This window comes from Mobula hypostoma, chromosome 3 (assembly GCF_963921235.1).
Source record: "Mobula hypostoma chromosome 3, sMobHyp1.1, whole genome shotgun sequence".
Taxonomy (NCBI): Eukaryota; Metazoa; Chordata; class Chondrichthyes; order Myliobatiformes; family Myliobatidae; genus Mobula; species Mobula hypostoma.
This window is the reverse complement of record NC_086099.1, coordinates 194,268,389-194,289,950: the sequence shown is the minus strand read 5'-3', so window position 1 is coordinate 194,289,950 and position 21,562 is coordinate 194,268,389. Positions and strand designations below refer to the sequence as shown.

General features: G+C 40.5%; 1 protein-coding gene across 1 annotated transcript in view; it reads left to right on the top strand.

Moving 5' to 3' along the window:
- Nucleotides 1–21,562, top strand: part of LOC134344472 (kinesin-1 heavy chain) — a 108,054-nt gene that overhangs the window by 17,712 nt on the left and 68,780 nt on the right. Inside the window, exons 2-5 of the mRNA XM_063044342.1 lie at nucleotides 11,589–11,676; nucleotides 18,495–18,568; nucleotides 19,012–19,116; nucleotides 21,396–21,444. Coding sequence (XP_062900412.1) covers nucleotides 11,589–11,676; nucleotides 18,495–18,568; nucleotides 19,012–19,116; nucleotides 21,396–21,444 — 316 coding nt within the window. The remainder of the gene's footprint in view (nucleotides 1–11,588; nucleotides 11,677–18,494; nucleotides 18,569–19,011; nucleotides 19,117–21,395; nucleotides 21,445–21,562) is intronic.

Genomic DNA, 21,562 nt, shown 5'->3' with positions numbered 1-21,562 from the left:
AAAGGTCATTTTGCCTGTTGCTCATTGAGTAGTATTCAACAAGATTATGATCATTTCTATTTCATTGCTTTCTGTCCTATAACTATAATTCCTGATTTCTCTAATATTTGGAAATCTATTATCTCTTATGAATGTAATCAATGGCTGAGTCTTTGCAGCCTCCTGGGGTAGAAAATTCCAAGGTTTTTGGCCGGAGTATCAAAAGTGGCCTGCCTCCTAATTTTGAGACTGAGCACTGGTTCTAGACTCTTGATGAGTCAGAACATCCTCTTTGCTTCAAACTTTCTGAGCCCTCTGATCATTTTCCCTATTCTCATTGCTACTATCAGGCAGGAGATACAGTGACCTGAAAACAGACATTCAACATTTTAGAAACAGCCCCTGCACTGCAGTCAGATTTCTGAATGGACAATGAACCCATGTACACTACTTCACTTTTGCTGTCTTTTTCCACTAATAATTTAATACTTTATACTTTATTGTCACCAAACAATTGATACTAGAATGTACAATCATCACAGCGATATTTGATTCTGCACTTCCCACTCCCTGGAGTACAAATCGATAGTAAATATTAAAAATTTAAATTATAAATCATAAATAGAAAGTAGAAAAATGGAAAGTAAGAGTGCAAAAAACTGAGAGGCAGGTCCAGATATTTGGAGGGTACGGCCTAGATCCGGGTCAGGATCTGTTCAGCAGTCTTATCACAGATGGAAAGAAGCTGTTCCCAAATCTGGTTGTACGAGGCTTCAAGCTCCTGAGCCTTCTCCCAGAGGGAAGAGGAACGAAAAGTGTGTTGGCGGGGTGGGTCGTGTCCTTGATCATCCTGGCAGCACTACTCTGACGGCGTGCAGTGTAAAGTGAGTCCAAGGACGGAAGATTGGTTTGTGTCATGTGCTGCGCCATGTTCACGATCTTCTGCAGCTTCTTTCGGTCTTGGACAGGACAACTTCCGTACCAGGTTGTGATGCACCCTAGAAGAATGCTTCAACCGAGAAGAATATAGATATTTCTTATTGTAATTTATAGTTATTTTATTATGTACTACTGCCACAAAGCAACATACGTCACAACATATGCCAGTGATTTTAAGCCTGATTCTAATTTCATATCTTGCAGTTATCTCCTCTCAATTTTCCGAACTCTAACATTAGCATTTTCCTCGTATGATAAACTTGTTTTCCTACGAACTTACTAGGTCCTTTATCTCTGTCTGTCCTTTGCCACTCAGATGTAGAAAGATTTTTCATTGCATTTTCCATAATAGTTTTGTTTTACAATCAGAGTTGTTAGCCCAGAGGTGAACCCCCAAACCTGGAAGACCAGTGGATCACTCTTGGTCTGGTCTCTACTTTTGACCTGTTAGGCATGAGTGATCCAACCTAGATCGAAGGTATAAAGCACCAACTCCAGCTAGCATAGCTCTGGGTCATTAAGGCATACAAGCCTCCAAACCACAAGAAAGGTGTGGTCCTCTTGGAGGAGCTTAAGAACTAGTTTGGTGAAATTTTGCTATGCTCCCTCTAGAGCAAGTATACTTTATAGGTAAGAGACCAGAAGATGTGAAGATTTTTATTAATTGAGATTCAAAGTAACTGTACAATTGCAAATCTACTGAAGGTTTTAAAACTAGAAATGGGTGTCAAGGATATAGAAGTATATGGTATGGAAATGGGTCCTCTAACCCAAATTGTTCATGTCAACTAAGGTATCTTCCTATTTGCCTGCATTTAGCTCATATTCCTCTATACCTTTTCTATCCATGAATCTGGCCATATGTCTGTAAATCAGTGGTCACCAACCACCGGGCCGCGTGGAAACGATATGATTTGGTGATATGAAACGATATGAGTCAGCTGCACCTTTCCTCATTCCCTGTCATGCACTGTTGAACTTGAACACCCCCCACCACCAAAGTCGGTCGGTCTGCAAGAATATCGTCAATATTAAACTGATCCACGGTGAGCAAAAGGTTGGGGACTGCTGCTTTAAATCATTGTAATTGTACCTGCCTTTACTGTGAGTGTGTGTGTATGTTTGGTGATGTACATCTCCAAACAAAATATAAGGTTTCTGTGGATCGCAGTGTACCCACAAAACTAATATCACACACAGCTTATAAACCAAAATGTTACCACAAATTAATAAAATATAATTCAAAATGCATGTAGTGCGCAGCACAGGTAGACAGTAAACAGCTTATTGTCCTAATGACACAACCTCCCTGGTGGCAGGGTGTACATTAGTCTCGCACAGCTTGAGGGAAGAAGCCTGAGGGACCGCATGAACTATGTTCATAACTTTATAATCAGTAAGGTGATTCCTCTTTGTTGCAGGTAAAACAATTCCAGCCTACGCAATTAACACTCTACAGTCCTGTCAAAATCCTTAAATCTGTTCTGCACCACTAACATAATCACATTCTACCTATAGAGGTGAAATATTTAATGGGAATCTGAGGGACAACTTTTTCCCCTCTGGGTGCAGCAAGTGTGGAATGAACTGCCAGCGGAAGTGGTAGATGTAAGTTCAGTTTTAATGTTCAAGTGAAGTTTGGATAGGTACATGGGAGAGATGGGTATGGTGGGCAATGGCCAAGGTGCAGATAGATGGGAGTAAGCAGAAGACCGGGCTGGCATGGACTAGAAGTGTTAAATGACCTGTGTGTGTTGTATTTCTCTGACTATATAGAATGGTGGCTAGAGCTGCACAAAATATACCCCGTGCAGTCTTGGCAATGTCTTGCTATCCATTTCCAAATACTGCTGGAACTATGGTCACTTCAGAGGGCAGTTGAGTTGACTGTATCAAACAACATATTGATGAGATGAAATCTGGATGTTAGGCTTCCTTGAGGCTGTTATTGAACCAGATGGGCTTCACAGCAGTTCAGTAATTTCATTGTCGTCATTCTTGGTTTTGGTTTTCTTTCCAAATATACTGTTACTTGAAATAGTGACATTCAAACTTAATAGTCTAGACGTCTGAATATTAGGCCAAGAACACATAATCACTTTGCTACCATGCTCTGTACAGTATTTAATAATGGCAATAAGTACATTGGTCTGCTTGCATACACTGCAATTTTATTATATTTATGACTGTACAGTTACCAAAACAGGACCTTTGGTCTGCCATGTTCATACAAAGCGTTTTTCCCCATCTCCCCAAATCTCATTTGTGTGGATTAGGTCTGTATAGTTTTATGCCTGTCTATTCTTAAACATATTGATGATATCTGACCCACTTCCCCTGGTAGTGCATTCAATATATTTATCTTTTTTTTAATAAAAAACCTCATCCCCTCAAATCCCCTTTTTAAAACTCCCTTCTCTGTCTTAAACCTTGCTTTTGATGTTCCCTCCAGTGGGGATAAAAATCTAACCATCTGTGCCTCTCATTGTTGCATATGTCTCCATCAGGTCACCTCTCAGCTTCTGTCACTCCAGGGGAAGTTATCTAGTTTGTCATTTTCTCCCCATAAATAACATCCTCTAATCCAGGCAACACCCGCTGAATCCCCTCTGAGCACTTTCTAGGGCACTAGCTTTCTACTTTGTGGCAACCTGAAATGTACATAACTGACTTATTGACACCTACAGACCCTACCCTAAACTTTGACCCCACCTCCCATCACTCCACAAACTAGCATCACCACACTCCTAAGTTAGGACCACTGCTCTCCAAAAAAAAACATTGCTGCATGTCAACAACAGGAATTCTGCAGATGCTGGAAATTCAAGCAACACACATCAAAGTTGCTGGTGAACGCAGCAGGCCAAGCAGCATCTATAGGAAGAGGCGCAGTCGACGTTTCAGGCCGAGAGCCTTCATCAAAGTTAGTCCTGACGAAGGGTCTCGGCCTGAAACGTCGACTGCGCCTCTTCCTATAGATGCTGCTTGGCCTGCTGCGTTCACCAGCAACTTTGATGTGTGTTGCTGCATGTCTCAAGTTTGCGAAAGACCACCTGGATGTTCTACAGTGCTTCTGGGACAATGTTCTGTGGACAGGTGAGACAGAAGTTGAACTTTTTGGCAGAAATGTGCCTTGCTATGTTTGGAGGAAAAAGGGCACTGCACACCAACACCGAAACCTCATCCCAACTGTAAAGCATGGTGGAAGGAGCGTCGTGGTTTGGGTCTGCTTTACAGCCTCAGGGCCTGGACAGCTTGCAATCATTGAGGAAACAATGAATTCAAAATTGTATCAAGACATTTTGCAGGAGAACATCACCTGAAGCTTAATAGAAGTTGGATAATGCAACAATACAATGATCCGAAAGACAAGTGTAAATCAACAACAATGGTTTAAAAAGAAGAAAATTTGTGTTTTGAGATGGCAGACTCGAAGTCCTGACCTTAATCATATAGAAATGTTGTGGAAGGACCTGAAGCAAGCAGTTCATGCAAGGAAGCCCACCAACATCCCAAAGCTGAAGCAATTTTGTAAGGAGGAATGACGTAAAGTTCCTCCAAGCCTATGTGCAGGACTGATCAACAGTTACTGGAAATGTTTTGTTGAAGTTATTGCTGTACAAAGGGGTCACAGCAGTTACTGAAAGCAAACGTATACATACATTTTCCAACAAAGGAGGGGAGGAGAAGATGGCAGCACGACGAAGCATGCGCGGCCGCTCCGAAATGATATCGTATTTGTAAGTAGGTACTGTGCACAATCCTGATTTGATGGCGACAGACGTGAGAAGCGTGGAGGAACACTGGAGAAACTTCTGAAATGCCTGCTTCACTGCCGTTGCTACTGTGCAATCGGGAATCTCTGGAGGGGAAGGCTCCAAATCCTCGGCTTTGCCTATTGCCTGTTGCTGGGGCCGGGGTTGAAGTGCTAGGCAGAGATGGTGCCCGATGTCGGAGACTCAAAGTTTTAGAAACATAGAAAACAGGTGCAGGAGTAGGCCATTCAGCCCTTCGAGCCTGCACTGCCATTTATTATGATCATGGCTGATCATCCAACTCAGAACCCCGCCCCAGCCTTCCCTCCATACCCCCTGACCCCTGTAGCCACAAGGGCCATATCTAACTCCCTCTTAAATATAGCCAATGAACTGGCCTCAACTGTTTCCTGTGGCAGACAATTCCACAGATTCACCACTCTCTGTGTGAAGAAGTTTCTCCTAATCTCGGTCCTAAAAGGCTTCCCCTTTATCCTCAAACTGTGACCCCTTGTTCTGGACTTCCCCAACATCGGGAACAATCTTCCTGCATCCAGCCTGTCCAATCCCTTTAGGATTTTATACGTTTCAATCAGATCCCCCCTCAATCTTCTAAATTCCAACGAGTACAAGCCCAGTTCATCCAGTCTTTCTTCATATGAAAGTCCTGCCAACCCAGGAATCAATCTGGTGAACCACCTTTGTACTCCCTCTATGGCAAGGATGTCTTTCCTCAGATTAGGGGACCAAAACTGCACACAATACTCCAGGTGTGGTCTCACCAAGGCCTTGTACAACTGCAATAGTACGTACCTCCCTGCTCCTGTACTCGAATCCTCTCGCTATAAATGCCAGCATACCATTCGCCTTTTTCACAGCCTGCTGTACCTGCATGCCCACTTTCAATGACTGGTGTATAATGACACCCAGGTCTCGTTGCACCTCCCCTTTTCCTAATCGGCCACCATTCAGATAATAATCTGTTTTCCTATTTTTGCCACCAAAGTGGATAACTTCACATTTATCCACATTAAATTGCATCTGCCATGAATTTGCCCACTCATCCAACCTATCCAAGTCACTCTGCATCCTCTTAGCATCCTTCTCACAGCTAACACTGCCACCCAGTTTCGTGTCATCCGCAAACTTGGAGATGCTGCATTTAATTCCCTCATCCAAGTCATTAATATATATTGTAAACAACTGGGGTCCCAGCACTGAGTCTTGCGGTACCCCATTAGTCACCGCCTGCCATTCTGAAAAGGTCCCGTTTATTCCCACTCTTTGCTTCCTGTCTGCAAACCAATTCTCCATCCACATCAATACCCTACCCCCAATACCATGTGCTTTAAGTTTGCACACTAATCTCCTGTGTGGGACCTTGTCAAAAGCCTTTTGGAAATCCAAATATACCACATCCACTGGTTCTCCCCTATCCACTCTACTAGTTACATCCTCAAAAAATTCTATGAGATTCGTCAGACATGATTTTCCTTTCACAAATCCACGCTGACTTTGTCCGATGATTTCACCGCTTTCCAAATGTGCTGTTATCACATCTTTGATAACTGACTCCAGCAGTTTCCCCACCACCGACGTTAGGCTAAGCGGTCTATAATTCCCTGGTTTCTCTCTCCCTCCTTTTTTAAAAAGTGGGGTTACATTAGCCACCCTCCAATCCTCAGGAACTAGTCCAGAATCTAACGAGTTTTGAAAAATTATCACTAATGCATCCACTATTTCTTGGGCTACTTCCTTAAGCACTCTAGGATGCAGACCATCTGGCCCTGGGGATTTATCTGCCTTCAATCCCTTCAATTTACCTAACAACACTTCCCTACTAACATGTATTTCGCTCAGTTCCTCCATCTCACTGGACCCTCTGTCCCCTACTATTTCTGGAAGATTATTTATGTCCTCCTTAGTGAAGACAGAACCAAAATAATTATTCAATTGGTCTGCCATGTCCTTGCTCCCCATAATCAATTCACCTGTTTCTGTCTGTAGGGGACCTACATTTGTCTTTACCAGTCTTTTCCTTTTTACATATCTATAAAAGCTTTTAGTCAGTTTTTATGTTCCCTGCCAGTTTTCTCTCATAATCTTTTTTCCCTTTCCTAATTAAGCCCTTTGTCCTCCTCTGCTGAACTCTGAATTTCTCCCAGTCCTCAGGTGAGCCATTTTCTCTGGCTAATTTGTATGCTTCTTCTTTGGAATTGATACTATCCCTAATTTCTCTTGTCAGCCACGGGTGCACTACCTTCCTTGATTTATTCTTTTGCCAAACTGGGATGAACAATTGTTGTGGTTCATCCATGCAACCTTTAAATGCTTGCCATTGCATATCCACCGTCAATCCTTTAAGTGTCATTTGCCAGTCTACCTTAGCTAATTCACGTCTCATACCTTCAAAGTTACCCCGCTTTAAGTTCAGAACCTTTGTTTCTGAATTAACTATGTCACTCTCCCTCTTAGTGAAGAATTCCACCATATTATGGTCACTCTTACCCAAGGGGCCTCTCACGACAAGATTGCTATTTAACCCTTCCTCATTGCTCAAAACCCAGTCCAGAATAGCTTGCTCTCTAGTTGGTTCCTCGACATGTTGGTTCAAAAAACCATCCCGCATACATTCCAAGAAATCCTCTTCCTCAGCTCCTTTACCAATTTGGTTCACCCAATCTACATGTAGATTGATGTCACCCATTATAACTGCTGTTCCTTTATTGCACACATTTCTAATTCCCTGTTTAATACCATCTCTGACCTCACTACTACTGTTAGGTGGCCTGTACACAACTCCCACCAGCGTCTTCTGCCCCTTAGTGTTACGCAGCTCTACCCATATCAATTCCACATCTTCCCGGCTTATGTCCTTCTTTTCTATTGCGTTAATCTCTTCTTTAACCAGCAATGCCACCCCACCTCCCCTTCCTTCATGCCTATCCCTCCTGAATATTGAATATCCCTGAACGTTGAGCTCCCATCCCTGGTCACCCTTGTCTCTGTGATCCCAACTATATCATAATCATTAATAACAATCTGCACTTTCAATTCATCCACCTTGTTACAAATGCTCCTTGCATTGACACACAAAGCCTTCAGGCGCTCTTTTACAACTCTCTTAGCCCTTATACAATTATGTTGAAAAGTGGCCCTTTTTAATGCTTGCCCTGGATTTGTCGGCCTGCCACTTTTACTTTTCTCCTTAGTACTTTTTGCTTCTACCCTCACTTTACACCCCTCTGTCTCTCTCTGCTGGTTCCCATCCCCCTGTTGTGAACTAACCTCCTCATGCCTAGCCTCTTTAATTTGATTCCCACCCCCTAACCATTCTAGTTTAAAGAGCCCTCGCTAATCTCCCTGCCAGGATATTGGTCCTCCTAGGATTCAAGTGTAACCCGTCCTTTTTGTACAGGTCACGCCTGCGCCAAAAGAGGTCCCAGTGATCCAAAAACTTGAATCCCTGCCCCCTGCTCCAATCCCTCAGCCACGCATTTATCCTCCACCTCATCGCATTCCTACTCTCACTGTCGTGTGGCACAGGCAGTAATCCCGAGATTACTACCTTTGCGGTCCCTTTTCTCAACTCCCTTCCTAGCTCCCTATATTCTCCTTTCAGGACCTCATCCCTTTTCCTACCTATGTCATTGGTACCTATATGTACCACGACCTCTGGCTCCTCACCCTCCCACTTCAGGATATCTCGGACACGATCAGAAATATCCCGGACCCTGGCACCAGGGAGGCAAACTACCATCCGGGTCTCTGGACTGTGTCCACAGAATCGCCTATCTGACCCCCTTACTATCGAGTCCCCTATCACAACTGCCCTCCTCTTCCTTGCCCTACCCTTCTGAGCTACAGGGCCAGACTCTGTGCCAGAGGCACGGCCACTGTCGCTTCCCCCGGGTAAGCTGTCCCCCCCCAACAGTACTCAAACAGACGGACTCGAGTCGGCTGTGGTCGGGTGCTTCCAGGGTGCTACATTGGCAAGTTTGCGGCGCTGGAGGTGCATGGTAGGAAGAGAATTTCTCTTCCTTCTACTGTCTGCATGAGGTGATGGAACTTTCGAGAGACCTTAAGACTTTATTTTTACCGTGCCCATGGTCTGTTCTTTATCAAATTATGGTATTGCTTTGCATTGTTGTAACTATATGTTATAATTATGTGGTTTTTGTCAGTTTTTTTAGTCTTGGTTTGTATTGTGTTTCTGTGATATCATTCTGGAGGAACATTGTATCATTTCTTAATGCATGCATTACTAAATGACAATAAAAGAGGACTGCCTGTCCTCATAATCTAAATCTAAATACGTGTAATACTGGATAATTTTTCTCAATAAATAATGAATAAGTATAATTTTTTTTGTTTAATTGGGTTCTCTTTATCTAGTTTTAGGACTTGCGTGAAGATCTGATCATATTTTGGGTCACATTTATGCAGAAATGGAGCAAATTCTACAGGATTCACAAACTTTCTGGCATCAGTATATATGTCATGTACAACCATGAGATTCATTTTCCTGCTGGCATATTCAGTAAATCCAATAACCATAATAGAATTATTGAAAGACTGCACCCAACAGGGCAAACAACCAGTGTGCAAAAGACAATAAATTATGCAAATACAAAAAATAATAAATAAGCAATAAATATTGAGAACATGAGATGAAGAGATCTTGAAAGTGAGTCCATAGGTTGTAAGAACAGTTCAGTGATTGGGCAATTGAGGTTAACCCCTCTGGTTCAAGAGCCTGAAGGCTGCCTTCACCATCACCTGTTATCAGGAGTTTGAGGATAGTCAGGTTGCTACAAATACCTTGCTGCATTTGTAATTCATTCAAAAAGCTTGGGAACCATTGATTTAGAACAATGGTGCATGACATTTATTTTGTTCTTTACATTTGTGTACTAGAAATGACGAACAATTTTGAATCTTGAAATCTGGACTCACATTTGGTTAATTGAGCAGCAGGCCATCCACTCAACTGCCTCTTTTCAGTTGTTATTCTTCGTCTGCTCTGATTACTGAGGGCCTTTCTTCCATAATTGTCTGTCTAGAAATCGTTTGACAGTCAGTTAAAGCCAAACCATCAGATTTACCACCTTTCTGAAGAATTTGAATTTCTCATGACATTCACACACGTTGAAGGGTATTAAGAATTTTAAAGTGAGTCATGTTATTCGAATTACAACTTCTCAGCATGGAAAATTTTAAAATAAAAATACTTAAAGCAATTAAAATATATTTTCCACAAAATGTGATTACCTGAATTGCCTCTCCCTTGGAGCCATTCTTCTGTATCAAAGTGAATGGATTTGCAGAACGTACTAGGTCTAATCCAGTGGTTGTACAATGTGCAGATTTTTCTTCATAATTGCTCTCAGAATGCAGAATCTCATGGTATTCAGTTCATCTTTTCCCCAATAATTAACTTTTCTTGTGCCTTTCCTATGTAACCAGTCACTTTCTTGCCCCTCCTTTCGCATCTTCTTTCTCTTGCCCCCCCCCCCCCAAAATGCTGTAGCACTTAGTTAACTTTCCTGTATTCTGACTAAAAGGTAAAATATCATCTGAATATGCAGTACTGGGGATGGGCAACCATTTGTATTAACTGATTATTTCCTGATTGTTTTACACATCTGAAACAGGGCTTTACTGGATCCTCCTCATTTTATGTCTTTTGCTGTTGATTATTTGCAGTTTTCTTTCCCAAACTGTTCACTTTTTTACATTAAATTAACCAACATTTGTTCAGCCACATTGTTCGCTTTTTGTGCAGTTTTTTAAATTATTCCTTTCAAGTAGGGTTCATTGACAAAATGAGGATTTAGTGGCCATTGTCTCAGTTTTTACATCAGCAGGAAAACAGGTGTTAAACTCATTGTTTACTGTTCTGTATGTTACTGTTGCATAAGTTATATTTGTGAATTTGTTTGATTTGCTAACCATGCAAAGTTTATCTGATTCTCTGTAACTTTTTGCCAGCTCCATTTGAATTTGAGGTTTAGTATTGCACATTTACTTCAGCTGAAGCCTAATCCCACTCCCCAGTTTGCTGTTTCGAGAAATTTAAATGGTTTCTCATTCTGTGCTGGTCATAAGTCTTGCTTTGTCTTAAGCTCCTGCCACCACCCCCAATGTCCTCAGAATCATCTCATGTTGTCTCCCTCACAAATACAGCAGTTGCCCTGCTCTAATGTAGCCATTCAGATTACTTATTGATTGGAGAAGTCATAAATTCCTGCACTGGTGGAAATTAATTTTGCAAGTAATGACTCAGCCATTAATGCTTGCTTCCATTAAGGTATATTTCACTAAATGCCCAACCCTGACTACAGCGTAGGTGTGACTTCCATATTTTTAATGGATATTTATTTGGCTAGAAATCGAGTACTTCGCTGTCAATGAGATGAAACCATGAATATTATCCATACCAAAGTTTGTCTCAAGGTGTGTTACATCGCAATTCCATCCTCCCTCCCATCCCACCCCCCAAGCCCCAGGGGGTTGCACACCCAAGACTTCCCTGGCCTTCAATTAGTCATAATGGAACCAGGCCTTCTACCCACCTATAAAAATCCTATACTAATCCCACTTCGTTTACATATAGAATAGTATAGCACAGGGACATATCTTTTGGCCATGATGCAAAATTAAGCTAACTCTCTTCAGCCTGCATGTGCTTCATATACCTTAGTTCATGTAGTTATATATTCTCCTTACATTGAACCTTCTGAAATGTAACACCTTAGATTTAGACTCACCTGGCATTTCAGCAACATTCTTGTGGATCTGATTTGGGGAGATTAGTTGTATTTAACATGTGTAAATTACAGATAATCAAGTTATTTTCAGTACTCTTCAAAACATTTTGAATATGCAGCTTTAATTGATTGAATAATTTTACAGGGGAAGTCCTATGTGTATGACCGTGTTTTTCCATCAAATGCAACACAAGAACAAGTATACAATGCATGTGCGAAAAATATTGTCAAAGGTAAGTCATGGTGATGAAAGAGCTCTATTGAATTTGTTTCCTGAACCCTCTAATGCTAAAGAATTTACAAAGTAACTGCACAATATTGTAATGCACAATGGTGTGTTGGTTTTATGACAATAAAATAATGACTAGAAGTGGACTGGTTAACTTCAGTTGATTCAAATTTGTTTTAAAGACTATATGAAGTGAGAATAGAACAATGCCATTTGGCCCATCAAGCCTGGTTCACCATTACATCATGGCTGATTTATTATCCCTCTCGAAGGGGTAATAAATATGGATATGGATGCCAGACTGGGGAAAGAATTTAAAACCAGCCACAAATGCTGCTATGGTACAAGTAGTTCTAAACCTGAGCTAAATTTACTAAGTAGAAAAGAGTAAGATTTGGCCTGTTAAGGTAATCAATGTGCTTCTTGGCTTATTGTATTATATTTCTAAATTATTTTGTGGTATTCCATTTGACTAATCAATGAAGGATTCATTGCATTTATACCACTTTTTTCTGGAAAGCTCTGGAATTGCCTCTCTTTGTGATTCCCTTTTCTCAACTATCTTTGTTGTGTTTAAAAGTCCTCCTCAAAACCTGTAATTTGATTCTATCAATTTTAACTTATGGGCTTTGTATAAAAGGAAGTTATTGTTGCTGAAATTGCTTGAATTACCCCGAGTTTGCCTTTTTCTAGTTTGCATTTGTACCCTTACTCTTAGTACATTGAGGTCTGATAATTTTAAGCTGGAGGTTTAAATATTTACATAACTTTAGTTGTTTTTTTGTACTAATAGTCATAGTCATACCTTATTGATCCAGGGGGAAATTGGTTTTCGTTACAGTTGCGCCATAAATAATTAAATAGTAATAAAACCATAAATAGTTAAATAGTAATATGTAAATTATGCCAGGAAATAAGTCCAGGACCAGCCTATTGGCTCAGGGTGTCTGACCCTCCAAGGGAGGAGTTGTAAAGTTTGATGGCCGCAGGCAGGAATGACTTCCTATGACGCTCTGTGTTGCATCTCGGTGGAATGAGTCTCTGGCTGAATGTACTCCTGTGCTCAACCAGTACATTATGTAGTGGATGGGAGACATTGTCCAAGATGGCATGCAACTTGGACAGCCTCCTCTTTTCAGACACCACTGTCAGAGAGTCCAGTTCCATCCCCACAACATCACTGGCCTTACGAATGAGTTTGTTGATTCTGTTGGTGTCTGCTGCCCCAGCACACAACAGCAAACATGATCGCACTTGCCACCACAGACTCGCAGAACATCCTTAGCATTGTCCGGCAGATGTTAAAGGACCTCAGTCTCCTCAGGAAATAGAGGCGGCTCTGACCCTTCTTGTAGACAGCCTCAGTGTTCTTTGACCAGTCCAGTTTATTGTCAATTCGTATCCCCAGGTATTTGTAATCCTGCACCATGTCCACACTGACCCCCTGGATGGAAACTGGGGTCGCCGGTTCCTTAGCTCTCCTCAGGTCTATCACCAGCTTCTTAGTCTTTTTCACATTAAGCTGCAGATAATTCTGCTCACACCATGTGACAAAGTTTCCTACCATAGCCCTGTACTCAGCCTCATCTCCCTTGCTGATGCGTCCAACTATGGCAGAGTCATCAGAAAACTTCTGAAGATGATAAGACTCTGTGCAGTAGTTGAAGTCCGAGGTGTAAATGGTGAAGAGAAAGGGAGACAAGACAGTCCCCTGTGGAGCCCCAGTGCTGCTTATCACTCTGTCGGGGACACAGTGTTGCAAGCACACGTACTGTGGTTTGCCAGTCAGGTAATCAAGAATCCATGACACCAGGAAAGCATCCACCTGCATCGCTGTCAGCTTCTCCCCCAGCAGAGCAGGGCAGATGGTGTTGAATGCACTGGAGAAGTCAAAAAACATGACCCTCACAGTGCTCGCTGGCTTGTCCAGGTGGGCGTAGACACGGTTCAGCAGGTAGATGATGGCATCCTCAACTCCTAGTCGGGGCTGGTAGGCAAACTGGAGGGGATCTAAGCGTGGCCTGACCATAGGCTGGAGCAGCTCCAGGACAAGTCTCTCCAGGGTCTTCATGATGTGGGAGGTCAATGCCACTGGTCTGTAGTCATTGAAGGGGTAATATTTACCCCTTAAATATTTCCATTCATGACTTAAATGCTCAGGACTTATCCCAGTCTTTTAAAATATTTCATACTGAGACAAGATTGTCTCTTGGCTCTTCTCTACACCAGCTCAAGGTCTTCAAACAGTTCCTTGGATTGATCTGGTTAGGGCATGCTCAAGGTATGGTCTGAACAGATTGTTTGAGCATGACTTTTGAGCTTCACTATTTTGTCTGTATAGTGTTCCAATGACATAAATAGCACGTTTTGACTTGATCACTAAATATGCCTTTCATTACTTCTACTTGGGTTGCTTGTATTCTTGAAGGAATACTGTATTCATCCAGTTACCTGATGAACTTACTTCATTTGACAGTTTAGCCTTAGTGAACTTTTGAAATTCTCTACCGCAGAGACTTAAGACCATAAGGCATAGAAACAGAATTACACCATTCAGCCCATCAAGTCCACTTCGCCATTTCATGGCTGATCCTGGATCCCATTCAACCCCATACACCTGCCCTCTCACCATCTCCCTTGATGTTCACGACCAATCAGGGATCTATCAACTTCTGCTTAGAATATATCCATGGACTTGACCTTCACCGCAGTCAGTGGTAGAACATTCCACAGATTCACCACTCTTTGGCTAAAAAAAATCCTCCTTACTTCAGTTCTAAAAAGTCGACCCTCAATTTTGAGGCTGTGCCCTCTAGTTTTGGATACCCCCACCAGAGAAAACATCCTTTCCACATCCACCTTATGTAGTCCTTTCAACATTCGGTAAGTTTCAATGAGATCCCCACGCATTCTTCTAAATGCCAGTGAGTACAGGACCAAAGCTGCCAAATGCTGCTTACATGTTAACCCCTTCATTCCTGGAATAATCCTCATGAACCTCCTCTGGCCTCTGTCCAATGACAATACATCCTTTCTGAGATAAGGGTCCTAAAACTGTTGGCAAAACTGACTGGTGTCTTATAAAACCTCAGCATTATCTCTTTGCTTTTATATTCTATTCCCCTTGAAATTAATGCCAGCACAGCATTTGCCATCTTTACCACAGACTCCACATGTGAATTAACCTTCTGGGAGTCTTGCACAAGGACTCTGAAGTCCTTCTGCACCTCTCTTTAAATTTGCTCCCCATTTAGATGGCACTGTTGTTACTTTTACCAAAATGCATTGTCAAACATTTCCCTGCACTGTGTGCTATCTGCCAATTATTTGCCCATTCTTTCGATTTGTCTGTCCTGCTGCAATCGCATTGCTTCCTCAGTGCTACCTACCCCTCCAGCTATCTTTGTATCATCCACAAACTTTGCCATAGAGCCATCAATTCCACTATCTGTGAAAAGTAGTGGTCCCAATACTGACCCCAGGGGAACACCACTAGTCAATGGCAGCCAACCAAAAAAAAGGCCCCTTTTATTCCCAGTCGCTGCCTCCTGCCTGTCAACCCTTTCTCTATCCATGCCAATATATTTCCTGTAATCCCATATGATTTTATCTTGTTAAGCAGCCTCATGTGAAGCACCTTATCAAATGCCTTCTGAAAATCTTAAGTAAATGACATTCTCTGCCTCTTTGTCCACCCTGCTTGTTATTTCCTTGAAGAATTCTAACAGTTTTGTCAGGCAGGATTTCTCTTTACAGAAACCATGCTGACTTTGACTTGTACTAGTCTCCTAGTACCCTGAAACCTCAGCCTTAATAATGGACTCCAACACTTTTCCAACTACTGAGGTTAGGCTAACTGGTCTATAATTTCCTTTCTTTTGCCTTCCTCTCTTCTTAAAGAGTGGAATGACATTTGCAATTTTCCACTCCTCTGGGACCATGCCAAAATCAAGTGATTCTTGAAAGATCATGACCAATGCATCCGTTATCTCTTCAGCAACCCCTCTCTGGACTCTGGGATGTGGCCCAGGTGACTTATCCCCTTTAAGACCTTTCATTTTGCCAGCTCCCTTTGCAATCTCAACTCCACATCCTAGCTACTATTTGGATGCCTATGTATGATTGCCATAATGGTTTTTTAACCCTTGTTTCTTAACTCCACCCACAAAGATTTGACATTCTGACCCTATGTCATCTCTTTCTAAAGATGTAATTCCATCTCTTATCAACAGAGCCTCACCACTGCCTGTGCCTTCCTGCCTGTCCTTTGGAAGCAAAGTTTATCCTGTGATGTTAAACTCCCAACTATGGCTGCCTTTCAGCCATGACTCAGTGAAGCCCACAAGGTCATACTGACCAATCCCTAATTGCTCCATGAGCTTGTCCACCTTATTCCGAATGCTATGTTGATATAAATGCAGAAACTTCAGTCCTGCATTCTTCGCCCAAATTAATTGTGCCTCTGTGGTGCAACATAACTCTTCGTTCTGTCTGCAGTTGTACCCAATCATTGGCTTATCCTTCCTTACATTCATATTACATATTATATCATTTACTTGTAATCTTGCTGGCTCATCCTCTGCTCCATCATACTGGTTCCCATCCCCCTTCCATATTAGTTTAAACCATTCCCAACAGCTCTAGCAAACCTGCCCACAGGGATATTGGTCCCCCTCGGATTCAGATGCAACCCTTCCCTTTTGTACAGGTCAGACCTGCCCCAGAAGAGGCCCCAGTGATCCAGAAATCTGAATCCCTGCCCCTGCTCCAATTCTTCAGCCACGCATTTATCTGCCACCTCATTCTATTCCTATCCTCACTGTCATGTGGCACAGGCAGCAATCCTGAGATTACTACCCTTGAGGTCCTGCTCCGTTTCCTTCCAATTCTGTTTTCAGGATCTCCTTCCTTTTTTTTCCTCCTTATGTTGTTGGTACCAATATGTACCGTGACTTCCGGCTGCTCATCCTCCCTTTTCAGGATATTGTGAATATATTCAGAAACATTGTGGACCGTGGCACTTGGGAGACAAACTATTTTGTGTTTACATTTTGCATCCACATAATTGCCTATCTGTCCCCCTAACCGTTGAATCCCTTATTACTGCTGCCATCCTCTTTAGTTTCCTGCCCTTTTGAGCCACAGGGCCAGGCTCAGTGCCAGAGGCAGAGCCACTGTTGCTTCCCTCAGGTAGGTTGTGGACTTGTAGATGTTGAAATAAATTTTTGGAATTCAAGGGATTTGTATTCATGAGAATCACTTGGGAAGCTGAAGCTGAGACTAAAATCAGATTGCCTGCATTCTTTTTGAATAACAGAGCACACTGAAGAGTCAAAACTTCTGTTTCTTGTCTTCTGAGCTTTCTCTTAAGATCAAACTGACTTCCCTTGGGTGGTTAAAATTTATAAACCTAAGAAACTTGGGCTTGCTCTTTGAGTAGCTGAATTAAATCAACAATCAAAATTTCAGGATTTGAACAACAATTCATATGACACGCCCCAACTTTGTGTCAGTCTGTAATTTTTAATTCAATATTTAGTGCTTTTAGTTTTTTTAAAATTCTAGGTTTACCTTGAATTGTATATTTTAGAACAAAGTATAAAATTATAGCATTTCCATGTTCAATTTGTTTACACTGCAGCAGTGATTTGGAGCCTTTATATAATAAATTCTAAAGCTGTTAAAGGTGTAGGGAAAATATACATGTTGTACGATTGAATAAAAGTTTAGTTTGAAATATAAAGATATGGTTAAATGAGAAGGGAATAAAAGTGAGATGGGTATGAAGATATTCAAGAGTAGAACAAGGCTGTTGTAAGCAGAGCAAGGAGAGGACGATGTAAGATCTGATTTTGCAGAAAAGTTCACATGAATGCAAGTACAATTTACATTATTTGTACTGTTTTGGGGCCTTTCATTACAGAATATTAAGCATAAAAGTATAGTTCTTCAATATAATTCAAACTATATTCTAAACGAAGGTAGAATTTTATTTTATAACTATACTTTTAATGTTATATTTTCTAACCAGCACTGAACCTACCTGAACATCTCAGATCCTACCTTGGAGTCTTTGTGATGTGATGGATCTTTCACCAAATTTCCATTGTAACAGGACTCTATGATTAATGCTTGTTGTTGTGAAAGAGTCTTCAGAATATGTTTAGAAGATATGGAAGTAAAAGATGAGCACAGGACATCCAAACCAAATTGTATGCAGTGCAATATCTTAGCATGTCAGTTCATGTCAGCAATACTGTCCCTTTTCATTATTACATTCAAGTGCTGAAATGCTGTATTGGAGAAAACCACATGGCATTTTCTGACAACGTAAACAAGAGCTACAAAAGCAACAGTTATTTTGTATTTAGAATTAGTCACTTTGGGGTAGCAGGGTAGATTTTTTTCCCTTGTAACTAACAACAAGCACTCCATTATTTTATTAGAAACTCTTTATGTTGTGGAACCCCAAAACAAAAGACTCAGGTTGATGATGTGATTCATTAAATGTTTACAAGAGAACTTGTTTGCTTTTATCTGTGTTACCCTACCAGTCAAGGTATATTTCAATTTTAGAATTGGAAGCAAATGTGGTTAGAAATTAAGTTTTTATAGCTGGAATAATGTAACATGCAACTTAAAAGACCACTTCAGAACTGTAAGCTGGGCCTATGTTGTCGTTCCACTAAATTTGGAAGCTTAAAGCCAAGTATATCTTACTCTAGAGCCATTATTTGATTTTGTTGCTTGCTACAGTGCTTGCAGAAAATATTGTCAAGATTCGTTATTTGTTAAGGTGATATTGTATTATTGATCTTCTAGATGTACTTGATGGATATAATGGTACAATATTTGCATATGGACAAACTGCCTCCGGTAAAACTCACACAATGGAGGTAAGTAATTCTTTAGTCACTTGAGATCAGCGGAAAGAGTAGGTCTGGTATTCATCCATTACTTGATTTACTGCACATTGTTATTGATCTGGATTTGCCAATTCCAGATGAATTAGCGATAAACAGCAACAGAAGTTTTTGGAAGAGAAAGTGTAATGTTGAACAAATAAGTAATAGATTGAACTTTTGAATTCTCTCAAAAATACAAGTAGTATTTTGAGACTTTTGTACTTTTTTTTTATTCCAGTGTAATCTTTAAGACTCAATGCTGAAGTACTGTACATTATTTCAAAAGTAAAGTACATACAGTTGAAATTCGGAAGTAGGCATATCCACATGGGTGAAACTGAAATATTATTCTGGATTTGGTCTGAATAAAGTTAACTTTTTAGTTAAGAAAACATGGCAGTAGATGTAATTTGCATCTTTATTTCTAATTATAGGGAACACTTCATGATCCTGATTGTATGGGAATAATTCCCAGAATAGCCCAAGATATTTTTAATTATATTTACTCCATGGATGAGAATTTGGAATTCCACATCAAGGTAAAAGTTTCCTCAAGACACTTGCATCTTTGAAAATATCAATGCCAAGACTGGTACTTACCATCTTTCTTAAGTTGTGCTTGAAGTTGAAGATAATGTTGAGCCTTTTTTAAAGTCACTTTTAAAAAAATGGCAAGGCAGATTTTAAAGAACACATTGGAACTGAAAAACGGATCAATGGGAAATAAACAGTTGATGTTTTTGGATCAACAACCTTTTATCTTAACAAGGAATAGTAGAAGACAGATGTGTTTTAGGTTGCAGAGAGACCGAGGCTGAAGTGAAAGACCAATTTGTGATGAGTGCTGAACAAATTTGTCAAGGCAACAGTTTTTAAAAAAACACTAATTGGGAACAGAAGAGAAAATCAAAACAAAAGGTGTTGACTTCAAGTAAAGAGAAAGGGGGTGTCCTGAAATTGCTCCATTGCCCTGTAGTTGTAATTTATGGATTCTTCTTTCTCCCATTGTCCAGTTGCTTCCCCTCTGACACCTCTCTCTTCTATTGTGGCGTCAGTTATCTTGTCCTTGTTGATTCATCTTCACAATGAACATCTGAACTTTGTATTGCCCACACAATGTTCTCAATCCCTTCCTCCCAGTCAGAACAAGTATTGGTTTCCCCTTGCCACTGTACTCCAACATTCAACTGATCACCTTCCATAAATTCTTTCATCTACAGCAGATTTCCACTTGGGGTCTATTCCCTCTGTGTCTTCCTGACTTGCTCTTCCTTTGCAATCACTAGTGGACAGAACTTTATCTTTAATCGGGATAGTTTACAGCCAGATTACATTTTTAGCCCTCTTGTTTCTCCCACTACAGATGTAGCTGTATTCTTTTAATTTGTTTCATTCTTCCTTTCTGTCTCCATTTACTTTATTTTTTTCTTGACAACTTTATTCTGCACCCTGTCACAGAAATCCCCACTCCCCAAGTTTGCATTTTGTTGTTTGATTGTTGGGGTTTTTTGTATTGCTATATTTATGCTCTATTCTTGGTTGGCGCGGCTGTAACGAAACCAAATTTCCCTCGGGATTAATAAAGTATATCTATCTATCTATCTATCTATTCTCTCCATTTTTTTCCCAAATGAAAATGCACTTTCCTTCCCATTATTTTAGTCCCAGTTAAACTTTTGTGATGTTGACTGTTTAGCTTTTCCTTGGCTACTTCTAATTAATCTTGCATTTCCAACACTTTGGGTTTTGGGTTTCCAGCATGTACAGTTTTTTGGCGCTGCATCTTCAAGGAGTTGGAGTCACATCTGGATGGAACCAATTAAGTGTCTGATTTTCTTTCATTATGAACACCGAGCGCTTCAAATTTTTTATTCCGATCTCCATATTTAAGACAGATTTTGTAGAATTACAATGAGTTTTCTGAAGATGTTACCAAAACGGAAGAATTTTAATATTGAGTGGTTTTGACACTGCTGATTTTATTGTCTTTGAAAGAGTGAGGGAAGGGAAAAAGTTAAGCCTTGATTGGTTTGTTATTTAATATTGTGAGACCATATTTCAAGAGTTAGTATAGATTTATACTAATTTATTTATTATGGAGGAATTCAAGGTGGGGGGTTATATAGGAGGTAGGGTTTGAGGGTCGGCACAACATTGTGGGCTGAAGGGCCTGTACTGTGCTGTACTATTTTATGTGCTATGTTCTAAAGTAATTTGCTTAAAGGGTAAAAGGGGAGTTAGAAAAATATTTCCCATCTAAATAATGGTGAAGGGAAAAATTGCAAACCATTATTTCCCCAAAAAACAAGCGTATTTGGTTCATCACTTTTAAGTATTACAACTAAAATTGATGGATTGGATTGAAATGGAAATGTTTGAAATAGATCCATTTTGAGCAGCATTGGTTTAAAGGCAAGTATATCTGCTAAAATTTGTGATTCCATGACAGAAGGGACCCAGTCAAGCCCTTATTCATTATGACCAAAAACTAGTCTCTTTTATTCGTAATGTTTATTTGCAGATTTATAAAAGACTTTTAGTGTTTAACGTGTGTTTAGGATTATTAGTCCAGTAAATTAACAATCCAGTAATCAATCATTTTAAAAATAACTAATAAAAACATACCATCACAGGTGTTGGAAACATTTTGTAAGATAGTCTTCAGATAGAAGATTATTGCCCTGAATCGTCAGCTTTGTTTCTCTCCACAATTGCTTTTGATCTGAGTATTCCCAATTCTTTCTGTCTGTTTTCAGCTTTTCAAATGTACAAGTTACATTCACTATTTCTGTGGTTAACTGTCATCATTGCTTTTCAGGTTTCATATTTTGAAATATATTTGGACAAGATTAGGGATCTTTTGGATGGTAAGTTGCCAAAAAAGATCTTTTTTGAGTTATCCTAACACTAATCAGATTTCCTTTTATGTGTGAATTATATATTTGGGATTGATCAAAAACACGCTTTTTGAACCTTGGGCTGAAT